We start from the raw sequence: 21,155 nt of genomic DNA, 5'->3' as shown, positions 1-21,155 counted from the left end.
CAAAATGTGGAGGTTCTGATAGGAAACATTGCCTTGCCAACATGTGAAAGTAGTGTATTTGTTCGGAGGAATGTTAGCGTGACATACCAGTGTAGGCTTACTTGTTTCCATCAGTTAGTAAGCTTTGGATCGAAACCGTGTCTCTTATAAACTAACACAGAATTTATCTCCTCACAGTTTTTTTGGTTCTAAAACTTATTTAACTTGCTTTCTTTCAGCACAAATTCTGTAAAAATAGGGAAAGTAGGTTTGAGTAAAAAATATATTGTGTTTTTATAAATACATACTTTTTTAAGATACTATGAGGAAACTGGTATATATTTTAGCACTAGGACTTTATGTAAGCAAGGGATGTTGATCACAACTCAATGTTCAGTCTGTCCCACGCATAGGCTTGCTAGCTGTGGGTCTTCTGCACTCTGAAGCCATGCTCTTATTCTTCAATAATTTTATTTCTTTAATCGTTGCCCTTTGGTTACTTTTAATTACAATATGTTCTTGACACAATTTGATGTATTTCTTTGCTTTATGGTGTGTCTTGATAGCTTTGATGCAAGCTACTTCCTCTAGCCATGGTGGTCATTTCTGGGGTGAAGGTGTTCCCTGATTCAGTACCGTGTTAGTTTCCTGCCTGGCCTCGTCCTGGGGAAGGCACACGGGTTCTGGGCAGCGGGCTTGAAATACCATGGTCAGCCTGTGCAGAGGTGGTGGTAGGAACAACCTCCTGTGCTCTTCCTCATGCCTGGCTTCTAAAAGGTGCCAGGGGGTTCTTTTGGGCCAGAAAAGAGAAGAGCAAGGGCAGGCCCCCCATCCACATTCAGAGGAGTGGGGGGTACTGCTGGAAGCTGCTTCTAGTGTCCGTTCCCTGGGGAAGCTGTGAGGTGCTGTGATCACGAAGCTGCCGTAAATTGAGACAGAGCTGCGAGGGTAGGGCGTCCAGAGGTGTGCGGGTGGAAGGGCAGCGAACAGAAAATGAGGGATGGGGCAGGAGGCTCATAGGGTCAATGAGGGGTCTGGAGGGGTCCGACTTGTTATGGCTGCTGCTTTCCAGAGCAATCAGTGGGTGCTTTTGTAGTGTTGCTTCTTTGGACGAGGGATGGAAACTCCTCTGAGCTTCCTTTTTTTCTGTGCTGGGGCTGGGAAGAGCTGAAGAGCCCTGTGACCCCATTGTTTGGCAGGGGGCAGTGGGCCGGAGGTGGGAGGGTTGTGGTGAGGACCTCGGAGCACCCAAACCTCGGCTGCTCAGCAGGAGCAATGCCTGCTGTGGCCCAGGCGTGTGACAAGGACAGCGGCTGGCCCTCGTGCGCCGTGCTGCATCCCGCCCATGCAGTGCCTGCTGGAGCTTCCCCTGCCTCCCCGATCCCATCCTCTGTGGGGAGACTCCAATCCTCCATGGGGAGATGGTGTGATGCCTCGTCTGGGGCTGGGACATTGCAGGAGGCTTCCTGCCGGCCTCGTTTCTATAGGAAAATCTGGGAGTTTTCCACCAGGGAAAACACTGCAAGTTTTCAAGGGCTCGGAGTGAAATATAGAAGGCGTCAGTGGCTGTTGCTTTATTTAGAAACAGGAGGGGAAAGGGAGTGCCTTCCGAGCTCTTCCTTGAGTCTTTAACACGAGCACCTATTGCGAGACAGAGCCGATGCAAATAAAACACTCAACGATTCCTAAATCGCTTTAACATACGTCTCCCCCTAATGCTTGATGGTGAGATACCGAGTGCATTTCTTGTGAGACAGCTGTTACCTTCCAAATTGATTCATCTGGGTGTGTTATCATCCCCCCCCCCGAATGGTGGACAGAAATGATTAAAACAAATGTAATCAAGAGTGTGGGGTGAAAGGGACGTCTGTGGAACGTAATTCCCAAATAATCACATTTTAGATAGAACAATATAAATATCCCCAGGCCAAAAAATAGAGACTAGCCTTCACATTTGATCGGTCTCTAGCGCTGTGTGTTTGTCTCTCGGCTCTACGCGACCCCCTTTTTATGAATGGTAGCTTTTGCTCGATTGAGGAGACATCGGTTCTGTGTTCCTGCTTCAAAATCTTCGGGCTAGAGGGTGCTGGCGAGCACTTGAGTAATCTTTCTGACAATGCGGAGAAGGAAGACTTTTCCGAAAGGTGTGGTTTTGAGCTTGTTTAAGCCTCTGTTGGAGAACTGCAGTGCACAAAAGCAAGATAATCAGATGACTTCTAATTTGAGCAAAACTGCAGTTGTGTATCAGGGCATGAGCTAGGATGTAAAATGCAGGCTTTAAGCAAGATATTGCAGGGTACCTCTTGCTTTTTGTCAAAGGCAGGGTATCTTTTGAAGATAAGTTTAATGGCTTTTCAACAACTTCAGACTTTGTCTTTTTTTTTGTATGAGCAGTCTATTTGAATAGATCGCTCCTCATCATAATTAGGTAACTTCTGTTCCAAAGACTCCAGAAATTGAAATTATACTTGTGTTACTTTTCTACATTTTTAGGAGTTGTCTTCGTAACATCTTGGCAGCTGAATAAAGGCTTGCCAGCTATATCAGCTCTTATCTGTGGTTGCCATTGCATCTTTTTAACAGCACATTATCTACTAAATATGCTCTTAAGCCATCTTTGCCTATGACAACAGGAGAAGCTATTTCCAGGGTGACTGTGAGGGCTCCACTTTTAACAAGAATAGGGCCTGTTTAGGGTGTGAGGTGCCCTGTAAGTGAACTAGTCTGCCCTGGTCTGTGCTTGGGAGCTGGAGATCGGTCTGACCTGAAACTTTGGGTCTTCCCGTTTGGTGGGAAGAGAGGCAGTACCTTTTACCTGAAGATAGAGTAAGATCTCAGAACAAGAAGGTATCACTTCTCACGTAATGTGTGCTACTTGCAGGAGCCGTCTGGGCTAATTAGTGTTCTAAATCCTGCAGTTCAGTTCCCTAATTCAAGTGCTGGAGGCTTTCACCTGGAGTTGTCGAATCAATTCCAGCCCACACTTTAAGCACGTGGATTTAGCAGGGATGCAGGGGGTCAACCACCTCACCTCGAAGCTGCAGGCGAAGCACAGTCCCGTGGGCCTTGCGTGGGGAGCTGTGGGCTGGGGGAAAGGGGAGCAGCCCCGCAGGCTTTCATGGCAACGTGGCAAATGTTTCTTGTCCCTGTGTGCAGGGCTGTATAAAATTTCCTGGGTGATGCTCCCCATGCAGCTGTGTTGGGGTTTCACATGCAGCACCGAAGCTTCGGTCTTGTCACCACTCGAGCTGTTCTGCAGAACCCTTATTTTCATACCTCCGTGTCCCTAGAGCAAGCTCAAACTTCTCGGCGTACAGCTTGTTTTAATGCTGCTTCTAGCCAAAATGAATAAAATATCGCTAGGTGTCTTCCTGCCTCGATTTCTGTTCTATTTCTGAGCAGTTAGGACCTCTAAGAGCTGAACTCCCTGTTCCGTACATGGCTTCTGAGTGAGATCTCTCCAAGTCTCACTTTGTGGCCATGCTCCTTTTTCCACAGATGGGTAGAATCCATGAGGTCTGCGGTCTGAATCTGTTTGCTGCTGGTGCCAAATGCAGACTGTGCAAACTGGCCTGGGGAGGGAGGTGCAGACTGCCCCAAGGCTCGAGTTGTTTTCTGTTGTGTGGCTGCTTAGAGAATCACCTGGCCCCGGAACATCAGCAGGCCGGTCTGCAGGGTTTAAGTGGATCATGAGCAAAGGTTTGGCTCTACAAAAGCAGCAAAACCCAAGCTAGACGTGAGTTGTTACGCACATGTGATACATATAGGGGAATTCCTCGTGAGCACGGAGTGCTGGCCATGACTACCTCAGACCATGATAAATGGGTGGTCCGAAATAGCAGGTAGGAGCTGCTATATATACCCTGCGTATGGTAAGCCGAGGAGTTGAACTCGGCATGGCAGCAGGTTTGGGCTTGTGGATATATTAATATATTGAGTATGTGACCACACACTCAAAATAGTAAGTGCTTTTTTTATGTACCCTTTACGTCTTCCTCCCTCATAGCCCCCTGGGGATCAGAAGTCAAATAAAAGTAGCTGCTTGTGTAGTTTTGACTTCAGGAGTGCCTCTGTTTTTGGGGAGGGGGCAGCTGGAATTTCAATTTATAAGGGATTGGTGCAAAACTTAGCAGTATGTGTGAATCTGTTGTACAGAGGTTCCTCGTGGCTGCTGGAAAACCCAAAGGGTCCACAGACCCAAAGGGCTGAAAAAACCCTATTCTACTTTAAAAATAAAGATAAGATTAAAAAAAAAAAAAAAAAGGCAAAAAAAAAAAGCTGTGGTATTTCTGGAACACTTCTTGTTTAGAGGACTTTTAGATGTTAAAACAGTCACACAGCAGAAATGTGTCTTAACAGTTGTCAATTATACACTTTTTAAAAGGTCTCTAAGAATGGAAATAGCTTTCAGAAGGATCAGTCTTTGTGGACTTTTCAAAGTCTTCACTGAAATTCAGCAAAAAAAAAACAACAACAACAATCTGTTTCATATTCTGTTGGAAAATCAAGAGGTCAGAAAATCCCTGTACGGTGTTGTGTAACTTTTTGTCATACACAGTGCAGGGCAGGTGTATTTGCTGATAGATGTGTGTATACTTATATTTTTTTCACTTGATGTGTGAAATTTGAGTCTTTCCTAGAATATATAACTTCAGAAGGGGTTATTTCTGTGTGTAATATGCTGGTGCAGAGAATGGGAAGGTGACAGCAGAGGGTTATTATGTTTCTTGTAACGTGTTTTAATATGGCTTGGGCTCTTAAATGAAAGGCTCTGGGAGAGCCCTTGCAGCTATTGCATCACTTGCTAAAAATAGCATCTGTACTGCATAAGGCAGCTTGTCTGCAGTGTGGATAGACTCGAGACATTAGGGTTTCTTGTGAATGATGTTCAGTCATTTTTGCTTCTCGGCTAAGCAGGTTTTTTAGTCTTAATTTTGAGGCAAAATGAAGTAAAAGGTTTTCTTGTTTTTTGTCCCTGGGGGTGGGTTGGGTTTGGAAGTAGCAGTGTCCACAGTTCTGTCTGCAGCATGAGGCTAAAAATATATTTTTAATCTCACTAAAGCTACAACTTAAAGACACTGATAAATATGTTGTTATATTGTAATTTTCTGGGGGAGGAGAGAAAAGAATTGCTTTGTGCAGCACAAGGTAGTCTGCCATCCTCATCAATCACCTAAAATTTATGAGTATTTTTTAAATTGCAATTATACAATGCCAACAAAGTATAAAGCTAATCTGAATTCTCACTTAAAATAAAAAATCTAAATCCTTTCCCTTGAAAATAGAAGGTATGTTCTACAGTTATTTTTTTTCCTCTCTTATTCTGAAATCTTAGTCAAGCCGTACCAGCAAGGGAGTGTGTTTGTATTCCAGTGGTGTTGCTGAACCAGACAGGTCTGCAGCACAGCATTTTATTTTTAGACTCTAGGTTGCCATTTTTATCCTGTAAAAAATATTCATCAGCGTCTGGGTGACAGGCCATCAGTTTTTATAAATGTGTCAGACCACGTTTTTTCCACCTCTCTCTCCCTCCTTCTCCTTTTATGCCCTGCTGTATACAATCCCTTTTGGGGGGAAAGGGAGAGGGGTGCGGATTTTAATTCATGCACTGGATTTTTCAGTTCACAGATCTTTAGCGTCACCCAGTTCATTCATCTTCTGTGCTCGGCTGCTTACGCAGCTTCGCTTATTGTCTGTAATGGGTGAACTGCTCGGGTGGATAGAGCTGGAGGGATGGGAGGGGGAGATGGCTCCAGGGCTCCACTGGTTCCATCGCCACGCACCCCCAAAACGCACGGATGAGGCCATGGCAGCGCTGCCGAGAAATACCCTGAGCCTCTATGCGAAGCTATCTATCAGGAATAAAACTACTCCTGGAGAAGCTATTCAAGATCTCCCTGCTGTAAATTTGTATAGGTCAGATGGCTTCTGAAAATAGCAGTGGGGATACCTCTCATGGCCTGGGATGAGGAGAAGGGGCTAGTGCATGCTGGTAGGAGCTTTAAGGGATGAGCTTTTAGGAAGATCAGGCAGTGACTCTCAGCAAGCACGAATCTGTAGCACAAATTTTCTCTCATGGCAGGAGTGCCACGTGCTACGGGTGCTTGCTTGCACTGAAGACCCTCCTCATTGTGGCTGCCCCATCTGTCCATCCATCAGTGCACTAGCTGGGCACAAAGACCTTGAGCAAATGGTGGGGCCTCACGCTTCAAACACTGGAAGAGCATCTCACTGGGTGAGACAAGGCAAAACGGTGCAAGTATTCCACCTGTAGCTGAAGGTCTGGTCAACTCTGGCCTGAGCAGTTTTGGTTTATTGATAACTTTAAAAACTTCTGAAGTCTTGGCAGCACTGCTGGTACCCAAGCTGGTTCACTGGGGCACTTGAGTGATGTTCAGGGTAATGGTAGATGGTCACAAATGTAAGAGCAACAAATTGATTGGGATGGATAGTCATATTCTTTTTACCTTAAAAATGGAGATTAGGTGTGCTTAGACTCCACGTGAGCACGTGGTGGTTAGCTTTCTTTAGCAGGGAAGGAAGGGTTGGATTTTAATCCTATTTATTTGTAGAGGCACTGTAGACTTGAGACCTTCCTATGAAGGATTCTCATGTCCGATCATGCACCTTTTGTCTATGCACTTACATTATATGGAGCATGTGGAGTGGTTGATGTGGTAACCTCCCTACGTGTGCGTAATTAAAAAGTAGCTTATCAGAGGTATGCTTTATCAATTATATTTCTGCTGTGCAAGATAACGATACACATTTCTTGGGGTTAAAACATGTCTTTGCTTCTACACAGATAAGTAGCTGTCCTGATTTGTGATGTTCATTCCTGAAAATGGAACTTCTTCCCCTTCTCATTTTATATGCTAGGGGTTGTAAGCCCTAGGAAAGTGGCCCTTTGGAAAAAGATAGAGTGGTAGGTGGTATTCCAGCAGAAATGAAGTAGCTCATATATTTCAGATTTTTTGATTTGATTTGAAATCAAGTTGTAAATAAGAGGTTAAGAATTTGGGGCTGGACCTAAAGTGGCTTACTGTCAGGAAGGGTCATGATACCCGGGTTGGATAAATGTTACTGGAGAAAGCAGTGTAAGGAAGAAACACTTCAGTGACTGCATGAAGTGAGCACAGCCGTGGCTGGTCCAGCATAGCTCCACCACGTATGAGGCTGCTCCTGTGCAGGAGGGCTGAGGAACAGGACGGTGCAGCCGGGGCTGGGTTTATGGTTCCTGAGCTCTCCAGGAGATTCTTCAGGGAGATGACTTGGGTCTGGATGGCCTTATCAGCTCAAAGCTGGCACAGCTGTGTTACGTGATTGCCGGCCCCTGAGAGTGTCTGTAGCTCTCTGTCTTCCCAGAAAGCATCCACTCATCTTTCCCAGAGAATGTTTTGTCTTGGGCACAGTGACCCACGTAGACTTAGGTGCTGCAAGCGTTTCTTATCTTTGGCACAAGGCAGAGTGCAGATGAGGGTGACGAAGAAGTGTCTGAGCAGTTCTGCAGCTTGGGGGTTCGTTGGAGCTGGATTTTTTTTGAGGTCTTGCCAATCACCATCTATAGTGTCGCTGTTTTAGTGTATGCTGTGCTCCTTGGTTTTCCTATTTTTGGTGTATTGTTGATGGACTGAAATTTTTTCCGGCTTGCACTTGAAGTGAGGATTTTAATCATGGAGATGGAAAAGGAGCATGATTTTTCTAGTAGATGGAATACCTTTAGATCACTTTGATATTTTAAATGTATTTAATCACTTCTTAAAATCTGTTTTCTATCTGCAAGCCTCTAGTCAAAAGACATTCTGATAGACTTCTATCACAGGGTTGCCTGAATGTCTAACCTTAAAACATTTTTATATGCTAGATTTACTAGTTCAATAAATACATTGACTTGGAAGTCCACAATGTCAATTGAAAGGGTGGAAGGAGAGCTAAGTGATCAGTGTCACTTACTGTGATTAGGGGCTGATAGAGAAAGCACCAAATCCAAAGCTTGCACTTCACTTCCAAAAGGAGAGAAGGAGGGGTGCTGTTTCCCATGCAGGGTGTAGTTCAGCTGTGTAGTTTCCAGTTGTAGTCTGTATTCGATGCTAAAGGCTGATACTGATTTAAAGAAAAAATACTAGTGTAATGTATCTTGATAGCTTTCTCTCCTATGAATCTGTCCAAAATCTCCAGCTGTAGTGCACCAAATCCTGAAGTCACTAGCTGGAAACAGAAAGAGTATCCTGGAGAGGGGTATTGCTGTGCTTGGCCTCTTCTTAAACTCTCTCCCCAGCACTACCAGAGACCAAGTCTTGGGTGCATTGCATCTCTCTTCTGAGGTGGAAGGTCTGTTCTGGGGATACAGCTCTTCCTCTGAGGGGCTCATCTGCTGGTTTCCCCTCCCTGTCAGTGTACCCAGTTGGATATGTGCGAACGGAGGGAACAGGTGAATAATAACTGGGTGTTTTTATGAAGTTAGCTGTGTTTTTTTTCTAGTGACCTGATGCTTCAGGATGTGCCGTGACTGTACTGAATGATGCATTAGGCTTGAAAATGTACTCAAACCTTCATTTAAAGGGTTCTTCGAGACCATGTTTTGTATAATTCTGAATAGTTCAGGACCTAATTATGAGGCTATGAAATGTCAACCAATGTTTGAAAGCAATAGAGAGAAGGTTTTCTTTAGCCAATGCATTATGAGGTCTCTTATGAGGTACAGCAAAGAATTACAGCTTTTAACACACCCAATGTGATCTTAAAAACCTGTCAGATGGCTTCATTGCTTCATTTGTGCCCCAAATTTGTTTGGAGGCTGATGAATTCGCTGCAAATATGGAGATGCTTGTGGAAGGTGACTGAAGTTACTGCCAGCATGAATGATGGTGGGCTGACAACACCTCTGTCAGTGGCTACACAAGTAGCTTTACATTGCCTGCTGCAGACCGAGCTCAGCACTGAAAAGCTGTTCTCCACCTCGTGCCCTGTGCTGATGTACTCTGGCTAAATGAGGAGAGAGTATTTGCTGCACCTGTGGCATAAGGGCTGCTCTCCCCTTTCTTTAGGGGCTCTTGGGGATGGACAAGTTTGGTGGTTTTTCATGTTTTTGAGGGGGAGACGGGGAAATACTCGTGGTACCTTGCTTTGGCTCAAATGCAGAACTGATCGGTCGCCTGTATCGTGGGGTCATGGGCTGTTTGATGGATGTGGAAGCCCAGGAGGATAAAGGGAACCTCTGTCTTGTGCCTACAAAAGCGCTCACCAGCATCCTGTTACAAATGTAAGAACTTTGCTACTTTCAAGGTTTTGATTTGGGAAAATCTGCAAAAGTCAGGAAGTTCAGATTCTGCTGTCTTTAAGGGGAGAAGGGAATGTCCCTGTTGGTCCAACCCCTTCCTGATTCAAATCTTGTTCATGCAGTCGAGCTCCTGAGATCAGCCTCAGGTTTGTCAGGACCACCATGCGTTCATCTCCTGTATCTAGCTGCAGCCAGCCTCGGTCTTGTTAAAAGATGAACAGAGATGCTGGAAGTCAAGTTGTGCATTGAGACGGGGAGGGGGAAAAAAGCATTTTTCTACTATCTCCTGACGACCTGGGAGAGTCTTAGAAGCATGGGATTAATACAGGGTTTCAAAAACAATCAAACTGCAGTCAGGTTTGTTTTCCATTTTCCCTCCAGTCCATTGAATTGGATACTAATGAACACACCAACTCCTGCTGCAAGTTTTTAGTTCTGTTTGCAGAGTAACGTCTGTCGTGCTCTACGCTGCTGTCTGGTATCTCGAAGCTCCTTCAGCAGTTCAGCTTCCTTGCCTTGTGGTCTTCAAAGTCATATAGGGAATTTTTTCTCCTTTGAGACATCCTCGTTTCCAGGAGTGCTTGTGACTACCTTCTATTTTCTTCCCAATGTTAATCTGAGCTTTTCCTTTTCTGGTGAGCTCACGAAGAGCAAACAAAACCCTTTTAAACTCATCTCCCAAAATAGGCAGCTCTTAATCATCTTAGCAGCCCTTTTTCGCGACTGTTCCCATTTAAATTACTTAAAATGTATTATTGCTTTCTATTACGACGGGAAACACCTCGGTGGCTGCAATAAGGTTATATAAGTTGTCTTTATAGCTGCATCAGAGTGGCAGTTTATAGTCCCTTTTATATGCAACCACTGCACCCCAGGTACCTTTCTTCCATTGCCTACAATCGTCACCTCAACTCCAAGCAAAGTTAGTCTCAAGAGCACGACTTGACATCTGGTACTGCCATGTCACTGGGTAGTATCTGGTAATATCGTGGCTTTATTACCATGGTCTATAAACTCCTCTCACGCCGTGTGGTGGGATGCTGCGATCCTTTTTAGCAGTTAGGTTGTCTGGGAATTGCATAAAGCATCCTCTTCTTCGTGCAGTGGTCACCAATACCAGCACTGAACGGGGTCTGTGCTGAGGTCAGTCTGTAAGGAGTGTAACTAGTAATTTGTTCCTACCCTGGTAAATTCCCCCACACACCTTTTTTTTTTTTTTTTTTTTTTTTTTTTTTTTTTTTTTTTTGGTATGAGCAGTTGTAGACTCCTCCCCAGCTAGTTCCTGACGGTATTTTGAGATTCTACATTTGGTCCCAGTCACCTTCACACTAGTAGTTTCCTATGGTCGTGATATAAAATGATTTTCTCTTGCCTCATGGGTTTGGAGCATTATTCTTGTCTAGGCTAATCACACTTTGGAAAAAAAAAAGTTTGGCACAGATTGCGTTTTGATTAAAAATGGATCTCGTGTTGCATTTGATCCCAGTCTCTGCTTTTTTCTGTGCTCCCGATTATTCAGAAAACTTGTGTAGCTTTGAGTTCAAACGAATGCAGCCATAGCTTGCCAACATCGTGTTAGCCTTGTGTATTCTCAGGTGTTGGGTCTTGTTTGTTGCCATGTCACCAACTCAGATTTATTTTTCTGCCTGTTACAAATATTTAGTGAAAAAAAAAAGTCAAACTTCTAGTGACTTCTCGTATGGAGCCTCCTTCTAGTCTTGCAGGCTTCAAACCTGGAGGCTCTTCCACTGGCTTCTTTGCTCCTTCTCAGAAAAGCAATTTATCTATGCATAGTTCCGAGCAAGCAAGCTAAAAGCCTTCAGATGGTGCCAGTCCTGAGCTATCTGATCTTTAAAATTTACTGTTTGTGCTCTCCTAGAGGCAGGAGGAATCACCAAGGGTGCTGAGAACAACCTCCGTGGCATGTGCTTTCTTGGAGCGGTCATGCTCGTTGTGACAGTGACCGTCTGTCACGTATTTCACAATGAAAACCAAGTGAGAGCTTGTTTTTGCCCAATATTGGTTACATGCAGCAACTCTTGGGGTAGTCTTACTGAGCAGAAGGCAGCTGGAGGCTTTGCATGTGCTAAACTCGACTTAGACTTGAGCAGGTAACGTGGCCAGCAGCATAGCTCTGAGCTGGGTGTGGGGTGCTGTGGGAGCTGCTGTGCATGGGAGAGAGGAGGAGAAAGTTCCCCATCCCCCAGACCCTGTGCCCATCGCACAGCCCCCGGGGCCAGCCGGGAGAAGAGACCTCACGGCAAAGGTTGGAGTTCAGTGTGGGTACAGGGAATCCCCGGGAGATGCAGCGCAGGAGGAATGGGAACTGAGAGCACGTAAATGTTCCCCGTAGCTTTCGTGAGCTGCTGTGTGTGCACGGCTTTCTTGCTGGGCTTTCTAGATTGCTTCTAGCTCTCAAGTCTAAAGAAATCTTAGGAGTGTGCTGCCCCAAAACCTTTCTTGCTGTAGTTCTGGATGAAATGGGAACTTGTCAGTGCTGTGATATTTATAGAATATTTTTCTACCCACAATCCTAGCTCCTAGACACAAGCTGTTACCAAGTAAGTGTTTGGTTCTGGGAATTGAACCTCTTTCTGTAGCCTGTCTTTTCAGAGCCTGACCATTAGGCGTTAGCTCCTTTGTGCAGGAAAAAAAACCCTTTACACGAAAAAAATACACAGAAATTCTGCGATTTCAGATGAGATGCAGATGATCTTTCTGATGAGGCTTCCTAGTTCAGCAAATGAAGCCAGGAGCAGAAGCGAAGTTAGTGTTATTTTTGCCCCAAGTTTTCTGTTTTTATTTCATAAAAATGCAGGGAGTTACTGCCGTCTTATTAACTTGCAGCCGGCATGCTTATCTTCTTTGTTCTTTGTTAAATATGAGCTGGCATGTGTTAGACTGCGTTAGTGTTCACTCTTTGGGACTTCAGTGGTTTCTAAATTTGGCATTGCTAAGCCGGTGCCCTGTTTGCTTGAATCAATTGGGGCTGCTATTTTTAGCAACAAAAGGGAATTGAAATAGCAATTTTCTTTCCATGTAATAGATCCCCAGGAGGAATACTGATGCAAGCTCTCTGTCATTCCATATTCTCCCCTTCCCCAAAAGCACTCAGACGAAAGGCAGCTGTCACGGTTTGCGGCTGTATTAATCTTTAATCAATCGAGTGTTTTCTGCATTCAGGTGTTCAGGGAAAAAAGGGTCACGACGAGGATCTGCCTAGAATAACTAAGCACTCGTGCATGGGCTGTGCAGTCAGGACTCGGTGGGTAACGGCAGGGAATAGACAGAGCAGCTAAAAATAGTGTTTGCTTCCAGTGTTTCTCCAGTCTATTTTTGATGCTTGATTTTGATAAGGTTGATTGGGCTCTTACTAAAAATAGCTGTTCCTAGCAAGCTGAGGACAAAAAGTAGAATATTTTTAACCAGCACAGACTAAAGTACTTTTGTTGGCTGGAGATAATCTAGAAGCTCGGTATTGGTCAATTGCCAGTGATTTATATAAATCTGTAATAGATGAAGCGCTGCTTGATGCCAAGCAGGGATAGTCTCTTCTCCCCTTGCCAGCTTTTGTTTTCCCCAGGAGCTGTCATATTCTTAATATAGCCTCCGTGTTTTGTAGCAGAAGAATCTCGACTCTTTAGTTATTTATGCATTGTACTTTAAACCTCTGCTAAGGTTAGCTGTGCTGGGAAGTTTCTCTGAACTGCATTGCTTTAAAAAGCCACGCTAGCTTCCTAGTTTATTCCTTTTGCTGCTGTTTGCTGCAGCTGGGGATTGTGCAGCGATGTGACAACCTCGCTGCTGTCTCCAGCCTGTCTTGCAGGACAGGGGCTGCTCTTCTACAGAAGATGTAGCTGGGAGAATTGCTCTGCAGTGGCCATTTTGACAACAAATTTGAATCCCTCTCGGTGGGTTGGAGCTGTAGCTGAGCTGCCCTCCTTCAGATAGGGTTGTTAGCTTGATTTTTATTTATTTATTTATTTTGGCAGGAAGAAAACAGCTGTTCCCAAATTGCAGGACCCACATCTTTTTAGGGGGAATGATGTTGTTAGTAGCTTGAGTCCTCCTTCTAGGCAATGCTGTGCATGAGTGCATCTGCAGTACTTTGAAGGATCACCTAAAAACTTACTTCTCTTAATGAGAACAGGAAAATGGCCGAACTTAAATGAATTTGTAGTTCTAGGAAGCCAGTAGAGAGCACACATAATAGTTGTTAGCTTCATTGTGCAAGGAGTATGCCTGGATACAAGCATTCCATGTTTTTTCTCCATTAGGCAACTCAAAAAGCTTATTTTGCTGTAGAAAACGTGTTTGTATCTGAAGGCAGGCTTGATCGCTTTAAGCTTTGTCTTCACTGTAGTCTAACCTTGAATTGGGGAGTCACGAATCTCTAATCTTGTTTCAGCGTGAGTGCTCTGCAGAGCTGCAGTCGGATTCTCTGCGCTTGCCGTCGCTCGCTCTCCCCGTATAAACACTGCTCCTTGCTCCTGTCGTGAGACAAGATGATTTCTGCATGCCTGCCTCATGCTTTACTGCACCATTCTGTGCTTTTGTTTTAAGATGTCCTGGCTGGATAAGAAGCAGATAAAAATGCTCGTTCAAGGCCTCGAATATTCACTCCAGTTGGTAACCAGGCTGCCATGGTCTGCCAGGTGCTGCTTTTGCTGGTCTGCACGATGCAGTCACCCTTTTAACAGCAGACAATGGCCATCCAGTAAACCTCTCACGAGGTGGTGGATGGATGTTCTCTAGGTCACCTCGTGTTTGGGAGGGTCCTGCACGCATCTAGCCATGGGGTTAATGAAGGATGCAGGTGCTACTGGAAGCATTCACTTATTCACCCCTTTGTAACCCATCTGGGAAAAAAATATCTACTTCTTTATAGTCTCTGAAGCCATGTACCACTGGGCATATTGGTCTTCTTCTGAACTAAAGTCACCGCCTGTGTACGCAGCGTGTTTTGTAGGCCTGGTCTGAGGCCCTCAACAGCAGGAGAGCTCTTCCCTTTTAGCGCAGAGCAGGCATGTCACTGGCCACTGAGCCCAATGATCTTTGCTCCTTGTTTGTCAGGGGTTACCTTGAGTTTGGTACCAGATCGGAGGTGATGCAAGTGCATCATGGCTGTGGTATGTGCCAGAAGCTATGAAACACGAGGAGGCAAAGTGGCTATATGGCACTGAGGTTTAGGGAGTTGTGTCTATTGATAACTAGCCCAGTAGTGGAGGTTGTGATGGGTTCCTGTGTATTTTTATCTTAAATTTAAGAGATCATTGGAAGAGGTCAAAAATGTTTGAGTAAACTCAAGGTGGAAGTTGTGAAGTGATCTTTTTGCCATACAGGAAGCAAAATTCTGACACAGTCTTCAGATGCTGACAGAGTCTTCAAAGATGCTATACTGTCCTAAAGTGCAGATGGATTTATACAATCAATTTCATGATGTGGTGGGGATCTAAATGTAACTAAAAACATAAACTGGTGATACGAGTTCTTGTGCAGGTAATTCGTTAGTATACATGTAATGGGAATTGAAAGGTCTGGAGACTTTCTGTTCCATATTTGCTGTGGTGTACTGAATCCTGTATTTTAGGACTTTGATTAGCTGCTTGTAAAATTCTGCAGTAAATACCCTGAGGTTTTAGAGAATAAATTCTGGCCTTTTTCGTCTGCCTTCTGATGGTGTGCTGAACACGGCAAGCAGTGCTCCAAGTGACATCGATACCTCTTGGGGAACCCAGGTGCACATCTTGCTCACGTGGCTGAAGCTGATTAAATCATGGTTCAGGTTGGAAAGGTTTTCTCCTCCTCCCAAGCCTGGCAGTTTGACTGGACCATTGCACTCCCTACTGTAGCACGCATTGGGAAACTTTCTGCTGTTGCACAGACCTGAGATCTGTGATCCTGAGCTTTTCTATGCTCTTCCTGTGGCATTGCCTGTGGTCAGGTACCAAAGGTCCTACATTTGTTGGGTGTTCTTTCTTGGGTGGTGTGGATACAGGGCAGTGAATAACTGTTCATTCACTCTTCTGTGGATAACAACTATTAAATGAATAGTTTTTGATTGCAAGGACAAGGAGCTGGAGTCGATAACTTAAGTCATCTTTTAGTTATTTGTTCTGATGGAATAAGAGGCTTGATGTCAATAGGACACAAGTGGAAATACACCTGCCATGATCATTGTACACATTCATTTTAAGTACACGTTCCAGCGAGACCAGCCATATCTTTGCATGTGTTTCCCACTGATGCTCTGGCTGCCACCGAAGCTGACAGCATAAAATACAAAGCTGTCGAATACTAGACAAAATCTGTTCATTGCTTTTCTGTGCGATGCTTGCATGTGTTGTTTTCCCCCTGCCCCCCAGTTTTGCAGAAGGTGACAGTAAATGCTGCTTGAGTGATGGTTCTGCAGATCCACGGCTCTGTGAGTGCCAGAGGCTGTGGCATCAGGAGGATGAGAGTAGGGGCTGGAGCTCAGTGAATTCTATAGACAGGAAACATCTGGATTGTCTGGTGCCTCTGTCTTCAACCTTCCTGACTCTAGAATCTGCACTGTTATTACTTAATTGTGTGTTTAAAATTAATTGTTGCCGGACACTACATATTTCTTAATAATACTGAATTTCAGGGCCTGGGAGAAGATACTTTGGTATTCTAGAGAAATTCTTAGCTTGTAGTGATGATTGGTACAGGCTTTTTGAACTAAGCATATGAAAAACTTCACTCAGCTAGAACCTGACATACAAACAGATTATTATTAATTTTTATTTTTTTTTGCCTTATTAGAAAATCCAACTTGCTACACCATACGTATGGCATAACCTCCTCTGGTGGGGGGCACAGATAGCACCCCCTATTGCTTTTTCTGGGGACCTAGGTACTACATTGGGAGTTCCTCTTTATCTGCTTACACCATAGAAAGGCTGTATCCAAAGCCTTGATGGATTTTTAAGTCACTCATAAGTCACCACAGTGGTAGTCAGAGAAGTGTGGTGTGGCCTGAGAATCTGTTTGACATGCAGTCTAATTATTTTGTAAAACAGCTTGTGTCCAGAGTTGCTGGACGCTGCCTAGTGATACCATCCAGTGGCACAATGTCCAGCCCAACACAAGCCAATGTGCCGGTTTATCAAGTGATGACATTCTCTGTTTTCAGAGTGTTTTATGTTACTTGATGCCTTTCCTCATTTTCCCTTATTTCCTTGACAGCCCCAAAAGTCGGGGGAAGATGGGTGTCGACACCTTTGCCTAAAATCAGCCAGTGCTTTGGTCCCAGCTTCCATTCAGACAAACTTTAATTCAGTCGGCTCCTACACGAGCTTCCTGGGCATTCTTCTCGCTTCCCTTCGGGAGACAACAGATGGCTGAAGTGGGAAGCTCCTGCAGCTAGTCTGACTACCGAGGAAATGTGTATAGTCACACTTAGGAGCTGGTGCAGCTTTCTTGCACAGACAATAACTTATTCCTACCCTGCTTGCTTTGCCTTCTTTCAGCTCTGCCAACTGCAGTCAGCTTGTAAGTTCTTTGTTGGAAGGCAGTCTGGAGAAGAAACAAAATTTAAAAGCTTACTCCGCACTTGGACTGAAACTAGCTTCAACACATCCGGGTGGTAATTGAAATTTAGTTAAACCGGTGCGGTTCTGGATGTAGCCAGCGTGGCTGAAACTGCAACACTTGGTTTCAGAATGGCAGCTAGAGATTTATGTCATCGATGTGAAAACGAAGTGCCTTGCTAATGCACAAAAGCTCTTCTTACTGCCCTCTCCGTCCCCGTAGCATTCACACTTTAGGCAGTCCAAAATGTGGAGGAATGTGAGATAACTGAACCTTGACTTCTGTGACGTTTGTCCAGTTTGGTTGCCTTCACCCCTCCCGTCTCCTTGCTCTCAGAACATCAGGTGTAAGCGTTGCTCTCTGCTCCCAAAGTACCTCTTGGGGCAGCCTTCCTGACCCAGCAAGCTGCTTGGTAGGGCCCTGTAAGTGGGGAGTTCCTGCAGCTTGCTGGCTGGACTGGGCCCTTTTTTTGTCCGCGCTTGCCATCACAGTCCTCCAGTGCTGACCTCCATGCCAGTATAGGCGCACCTTAATGTAAGTCATGGCCCAAGAGTTTCTTCTTTTTGGTGGGATTTTACAGTGTTTTTCATCATTTACCTGGATCATACTAATTTCCTAAAAAGGGAGCAAATGTCCTGTTACTTGTAGGTCAGTTTGAACACCCTGATCTCTAGCTCAAGCCCTATGCTCCAACCAATTCTACTACAATTTACTTTAAGCAATGGATCGAATAACTGGGAAAAAAATCTGGGATTGAAATTGTATTTGCACTCTAGTAAGCCTTTGAAGTGTTACAGATGCTTTTCTAATCCCTGTTTTACAGGGCACACTTTCTCACTTCCTCAGCTTCAGTTGCTAGAGGCTGACCAACGAGGGATGTCAGAAAACAAAACACTGCTTAAAAATGCTGAGCTTGCTATCCGGGAGCAAAACTTTTAAGTCCATGAGTTTTGAGTTGGAAGGATGAGAAACTGTCAACAAGTGCTAGGTGGAGGGGCTGCTCTGTAGATGCATCACTAATTGGAACAAGGAGGCAACCTATTTCCAAAAGTCATTGAAGCTGAATGCTTTTCAGATTGGGCCAACTTGAATTATGGCCAATTATTGCTGTAAGACCAGCAGGGAGTGGTGCTGGTGCAGGTTTTCTCTATGTTCTTCCCTATTTCATTATTTTGTTTATGGATTATCACAACTGATTATTGCTTCATGTGAAGCCTGAGGTCAGCAATGCTGAAATTGAAGCCTGGCAGTCCTTGAACTAAAGGGAAGGCACCGTCTTGCAGGGCTGTGCTGCCTTCTGGATAAGTGGGTAACAATACTGACACAAGCCTGGCTGCCAGCTAGCGGGTGCCTTGAATGTAGTCTTGATGTTTTCTCCAAGGTCTGCCTCTTCCCATCATTTGGACCAGTGCTGGGACCTTTCTAAATGTGGATTTGTTTCTACAAAGAGATTTTACTTGCACTTGCCTAATTATAGTGGGATAGGAAGCGGCAAAGCAGCGTGAGACGCACGTAGGGCTTTCTCGGTGAAATTAGTGGGGGCTGACAAGGCAACAGCTACAACTCGGGTAGCTGCGGCAGCCTGTGCCTGCAGGATGTGCTTGTGTGGGCATCTCTGCCGTATTGCAGCTACGGCATCTTGCGACTAAACTTGGAAACCAGGGGAGGGATAAATGTAGGAATGTGTGCATTCATGTCTGGGTAGTACTCAGAGCAGTGAGGGGCACCTGCATCGAGTCACCTGCAGGCACGCCTGGTTTTTAGCTTGTTTAAACAGTGGCTGGAGGAGCGGCTTCTGGGTGGAGGAATTGCTGTTTAGTGAGTACACTGAGATGATCAGCTACTGGTGTGGTGAGAGCCCTGGAATAATCTGTCAAACTAATGGCATGTTGAGTCACTCAGTGATTCTCAGCATGTGGTAAGGAATCCTAGAAAGACTTGAGGCTTGACACAGATCCCAGTCCACCCACAAGTGGAAAAGTTTGAACTCTGGATGCCCAGCTTGCGACTGGCTGCATCAGTCAGGCACACTTGCTGGCGGTAGGCACGATGGTCACAGGGGTCTGAAAACTGCTGGGGAGTCATTCAGCAGATGCCTTCTGCTTTGAGACGTGTCGTAAAATGTTTGTTTTATTGAATTCTCACAGGCTTTAAGAAGCTTTTTATTTTGCTATATACTAAAAACTAAGTTGAGAGCAGGTTTAGTAGTCATAACTGAGCTTTTTCAGTTAAATGACTTTTTAGAAATCTGTCAAGCCACAAAGCTTCTGAAGAAGCACAGGGGGCCAGAAACCTGGCATGGGATGAGGTGCTGAACATAATTCTGGAAACAACTATTAGGTTCCTAACTCTCCCTTCCTCTGCTTTCATATATATGGACAGGCTAGTGTGAGCTCCCTCAGAGCTTTAGTAAATTTTTAAATTGCACACCTCTTCCAGAGACCCACATGTCTCTTGGCTGGGATGAGTACTTGCATAGCCTAATGAACACCCATTTTAGTTCTGTCTGTGAAGCAACTAATGGATATCCATCTTTCTTTCCTAGTGGTCACAGGAGCTACTGATGGGATTGGAAAAGCCTATGCAAAAGAGGTAAGAATTCCTACCATTTGGAACGGTGTTCTTGATCCTTGGCAAGATATCAAGCAGCAGCCTTATTCCCTTACGTTAACGTACATACATGGTGACATTGAGGTCTCTTGAATTGTCTCCCTCGGGTGACCAGCCAAAAGTCAGATACCTTTTCATTCCTTTCCATTATTTTTGACTTCTTCTGTCTTCAGCCCTGACCTTGTCCTTCAGTTTTTACTGTTAAGTTTTTAAGTTACTATAATTTTAACTTCCCTAGCCCTTGGGATTTCCTTCTAGTATTTCTAGGCATTGACTAAACGGCATCTCTATCTGCCTGCAGTATGTTCCAATTATTCCCTATAGCTCATGAAGTCTCTGAAGCCTGGGTTTTACTTCTCTCCCTTTTACTGTAGTTTTGCTCTTGATGGATATGTGTGCTCCAAATATGGTACCGGAACGTATTGCTTAAGACAGAAAGTGCCCGTTAGTATGGGGCAATTTAGCCTATAAGCCCAGAAGAACATCATGACAAATAGTGCTGACTACAACAATTTATAGCAAAAATAACTTTCAGCTCCAGCACTGGTATCAAAGTGAGCCTGTCTGTACTCATTTTTTTTTTTTTTTTTTTTTGAGTTCTCTGAAACACCAGCATGACTTTGGGTGAGGAGATGAGCCGTGAGAGGTTCTCGTTTCTGGATATTTTTTTTTTTTTTTCTGCAGTGCTCACAGGGAAGTACCATTCCTCTTTAAGGGTAGTCCTCACCCTTCAGATTTCCCTTCCATCCTGTGTGCCTTGCTACATGCACACCCTTCCCCTAGGTTCCTTTTTGCTTTGCAGATTGTAGCACCTTGCCCTGCAAGGTCAAGATGGGGATAGTTGGCTGCAAAGGGAATTAAGTCTGATGTCAAGAGCACCTGATTCTTGTGCAGAGCTGACAGCTCATACATGCCGAATTATCGCAGTTACATGGCACTGTAACAAATTATGCAACACTTAAATAACTGCTTTGAGTGAGTGGAAGCAGTGCCCAGGGCTTAGTACCAGGGGAAGGAAGTCCTCTGATGTGGGAGATGGCCCCCTGAACATCACGGGAGATTCATTGGGGCCTTATGTGTTAGGTTATCAGGCAACTGAAACTGCAGCTTTGATTTAAGTTCTGCTGGTGTCTCTGAAACAGCAGGAAAGCTGTTCACAAGTATGAGGTCTTGTTGGGAAGCACTGATGCTTCAGCTTCTTTGCTGTAGTTGCTGTAGGCACAGAGCACCCCAAAGGTTACGAGTAGTCATTCTTGGGCTGTACAATAAAACACATTTTACCCATTGGTAGTTTAGGTGGATCAAGAATCCTTGATGAAGTCAAGAGTGGATGCAGGTGAAATATGGAATACCTGAAAAGGCTTCTCAATCTTCAAATTAACTCCAGGGATGTCTTCATAAGACTGCCAGCAAAGGCTTGACTTTATTCTAGGAATTCCCTTCAGGTTACTATAAATGCCACTGGCATACAGCTGCTCGGGCATTCACAACTGTGAATATAATCATGCAGATTACTTCTCCTTGGAGGAGTTTAAGTGAGAAATATAATTGTGGTGAGAATCTTCTCTTCAAAAGTTTGACAATGTCACCGATTATCGGTGGAAGAACGTTACAAGTTTGTGTGGATTCATTGGTTATACTCTGCTCTGGTTATTTCTTTTCCAAGCAATAACCTGTTTTTATAGTTTTCATTGTTATAGTATTTAAACCTTTAGTCCTTGCTCAACACTAA

At 44.6% G+C, this 21,155-nt stretch overlaps 1 protein-coding gene across 1 annotated transcript in view; it reads left to right on the top strand.

Annotated features, from left to right (window-relative positions):
• Positions 1 to 21,155, top strand: part of HSD17B12 (hydroxysteroid 17-beta dehydrogenase 12) — a gene marked incomplete at its 5' end in the record, with an annotated part of 75,038 nt that overhangs the window by 6,315 nt on the left and 47,568 nt on the right. The window contains 1 exon segment of the mRNA XM_084287106.1: positions 19,359 to 19,405. Within this exon segment, the coding sequence (XP_084143232.1) occupies positions 19,359 to 19,405 (47 nt within the window).

This window comes from Netta rufina (assembly GCF_964035555.1).
Source record: "Netta rufina genome assembly, chromosome: 5".
In the NCBI taxonomy this organism is placed as follows: Eukaryota; Metazoa; Chordata; class Aves; order Anseriformes; family Anatidae; genus Netta; species Netta rufina.
This window is presented reverse-complemented; position numbering and strand designations above follow the sequence as displayed.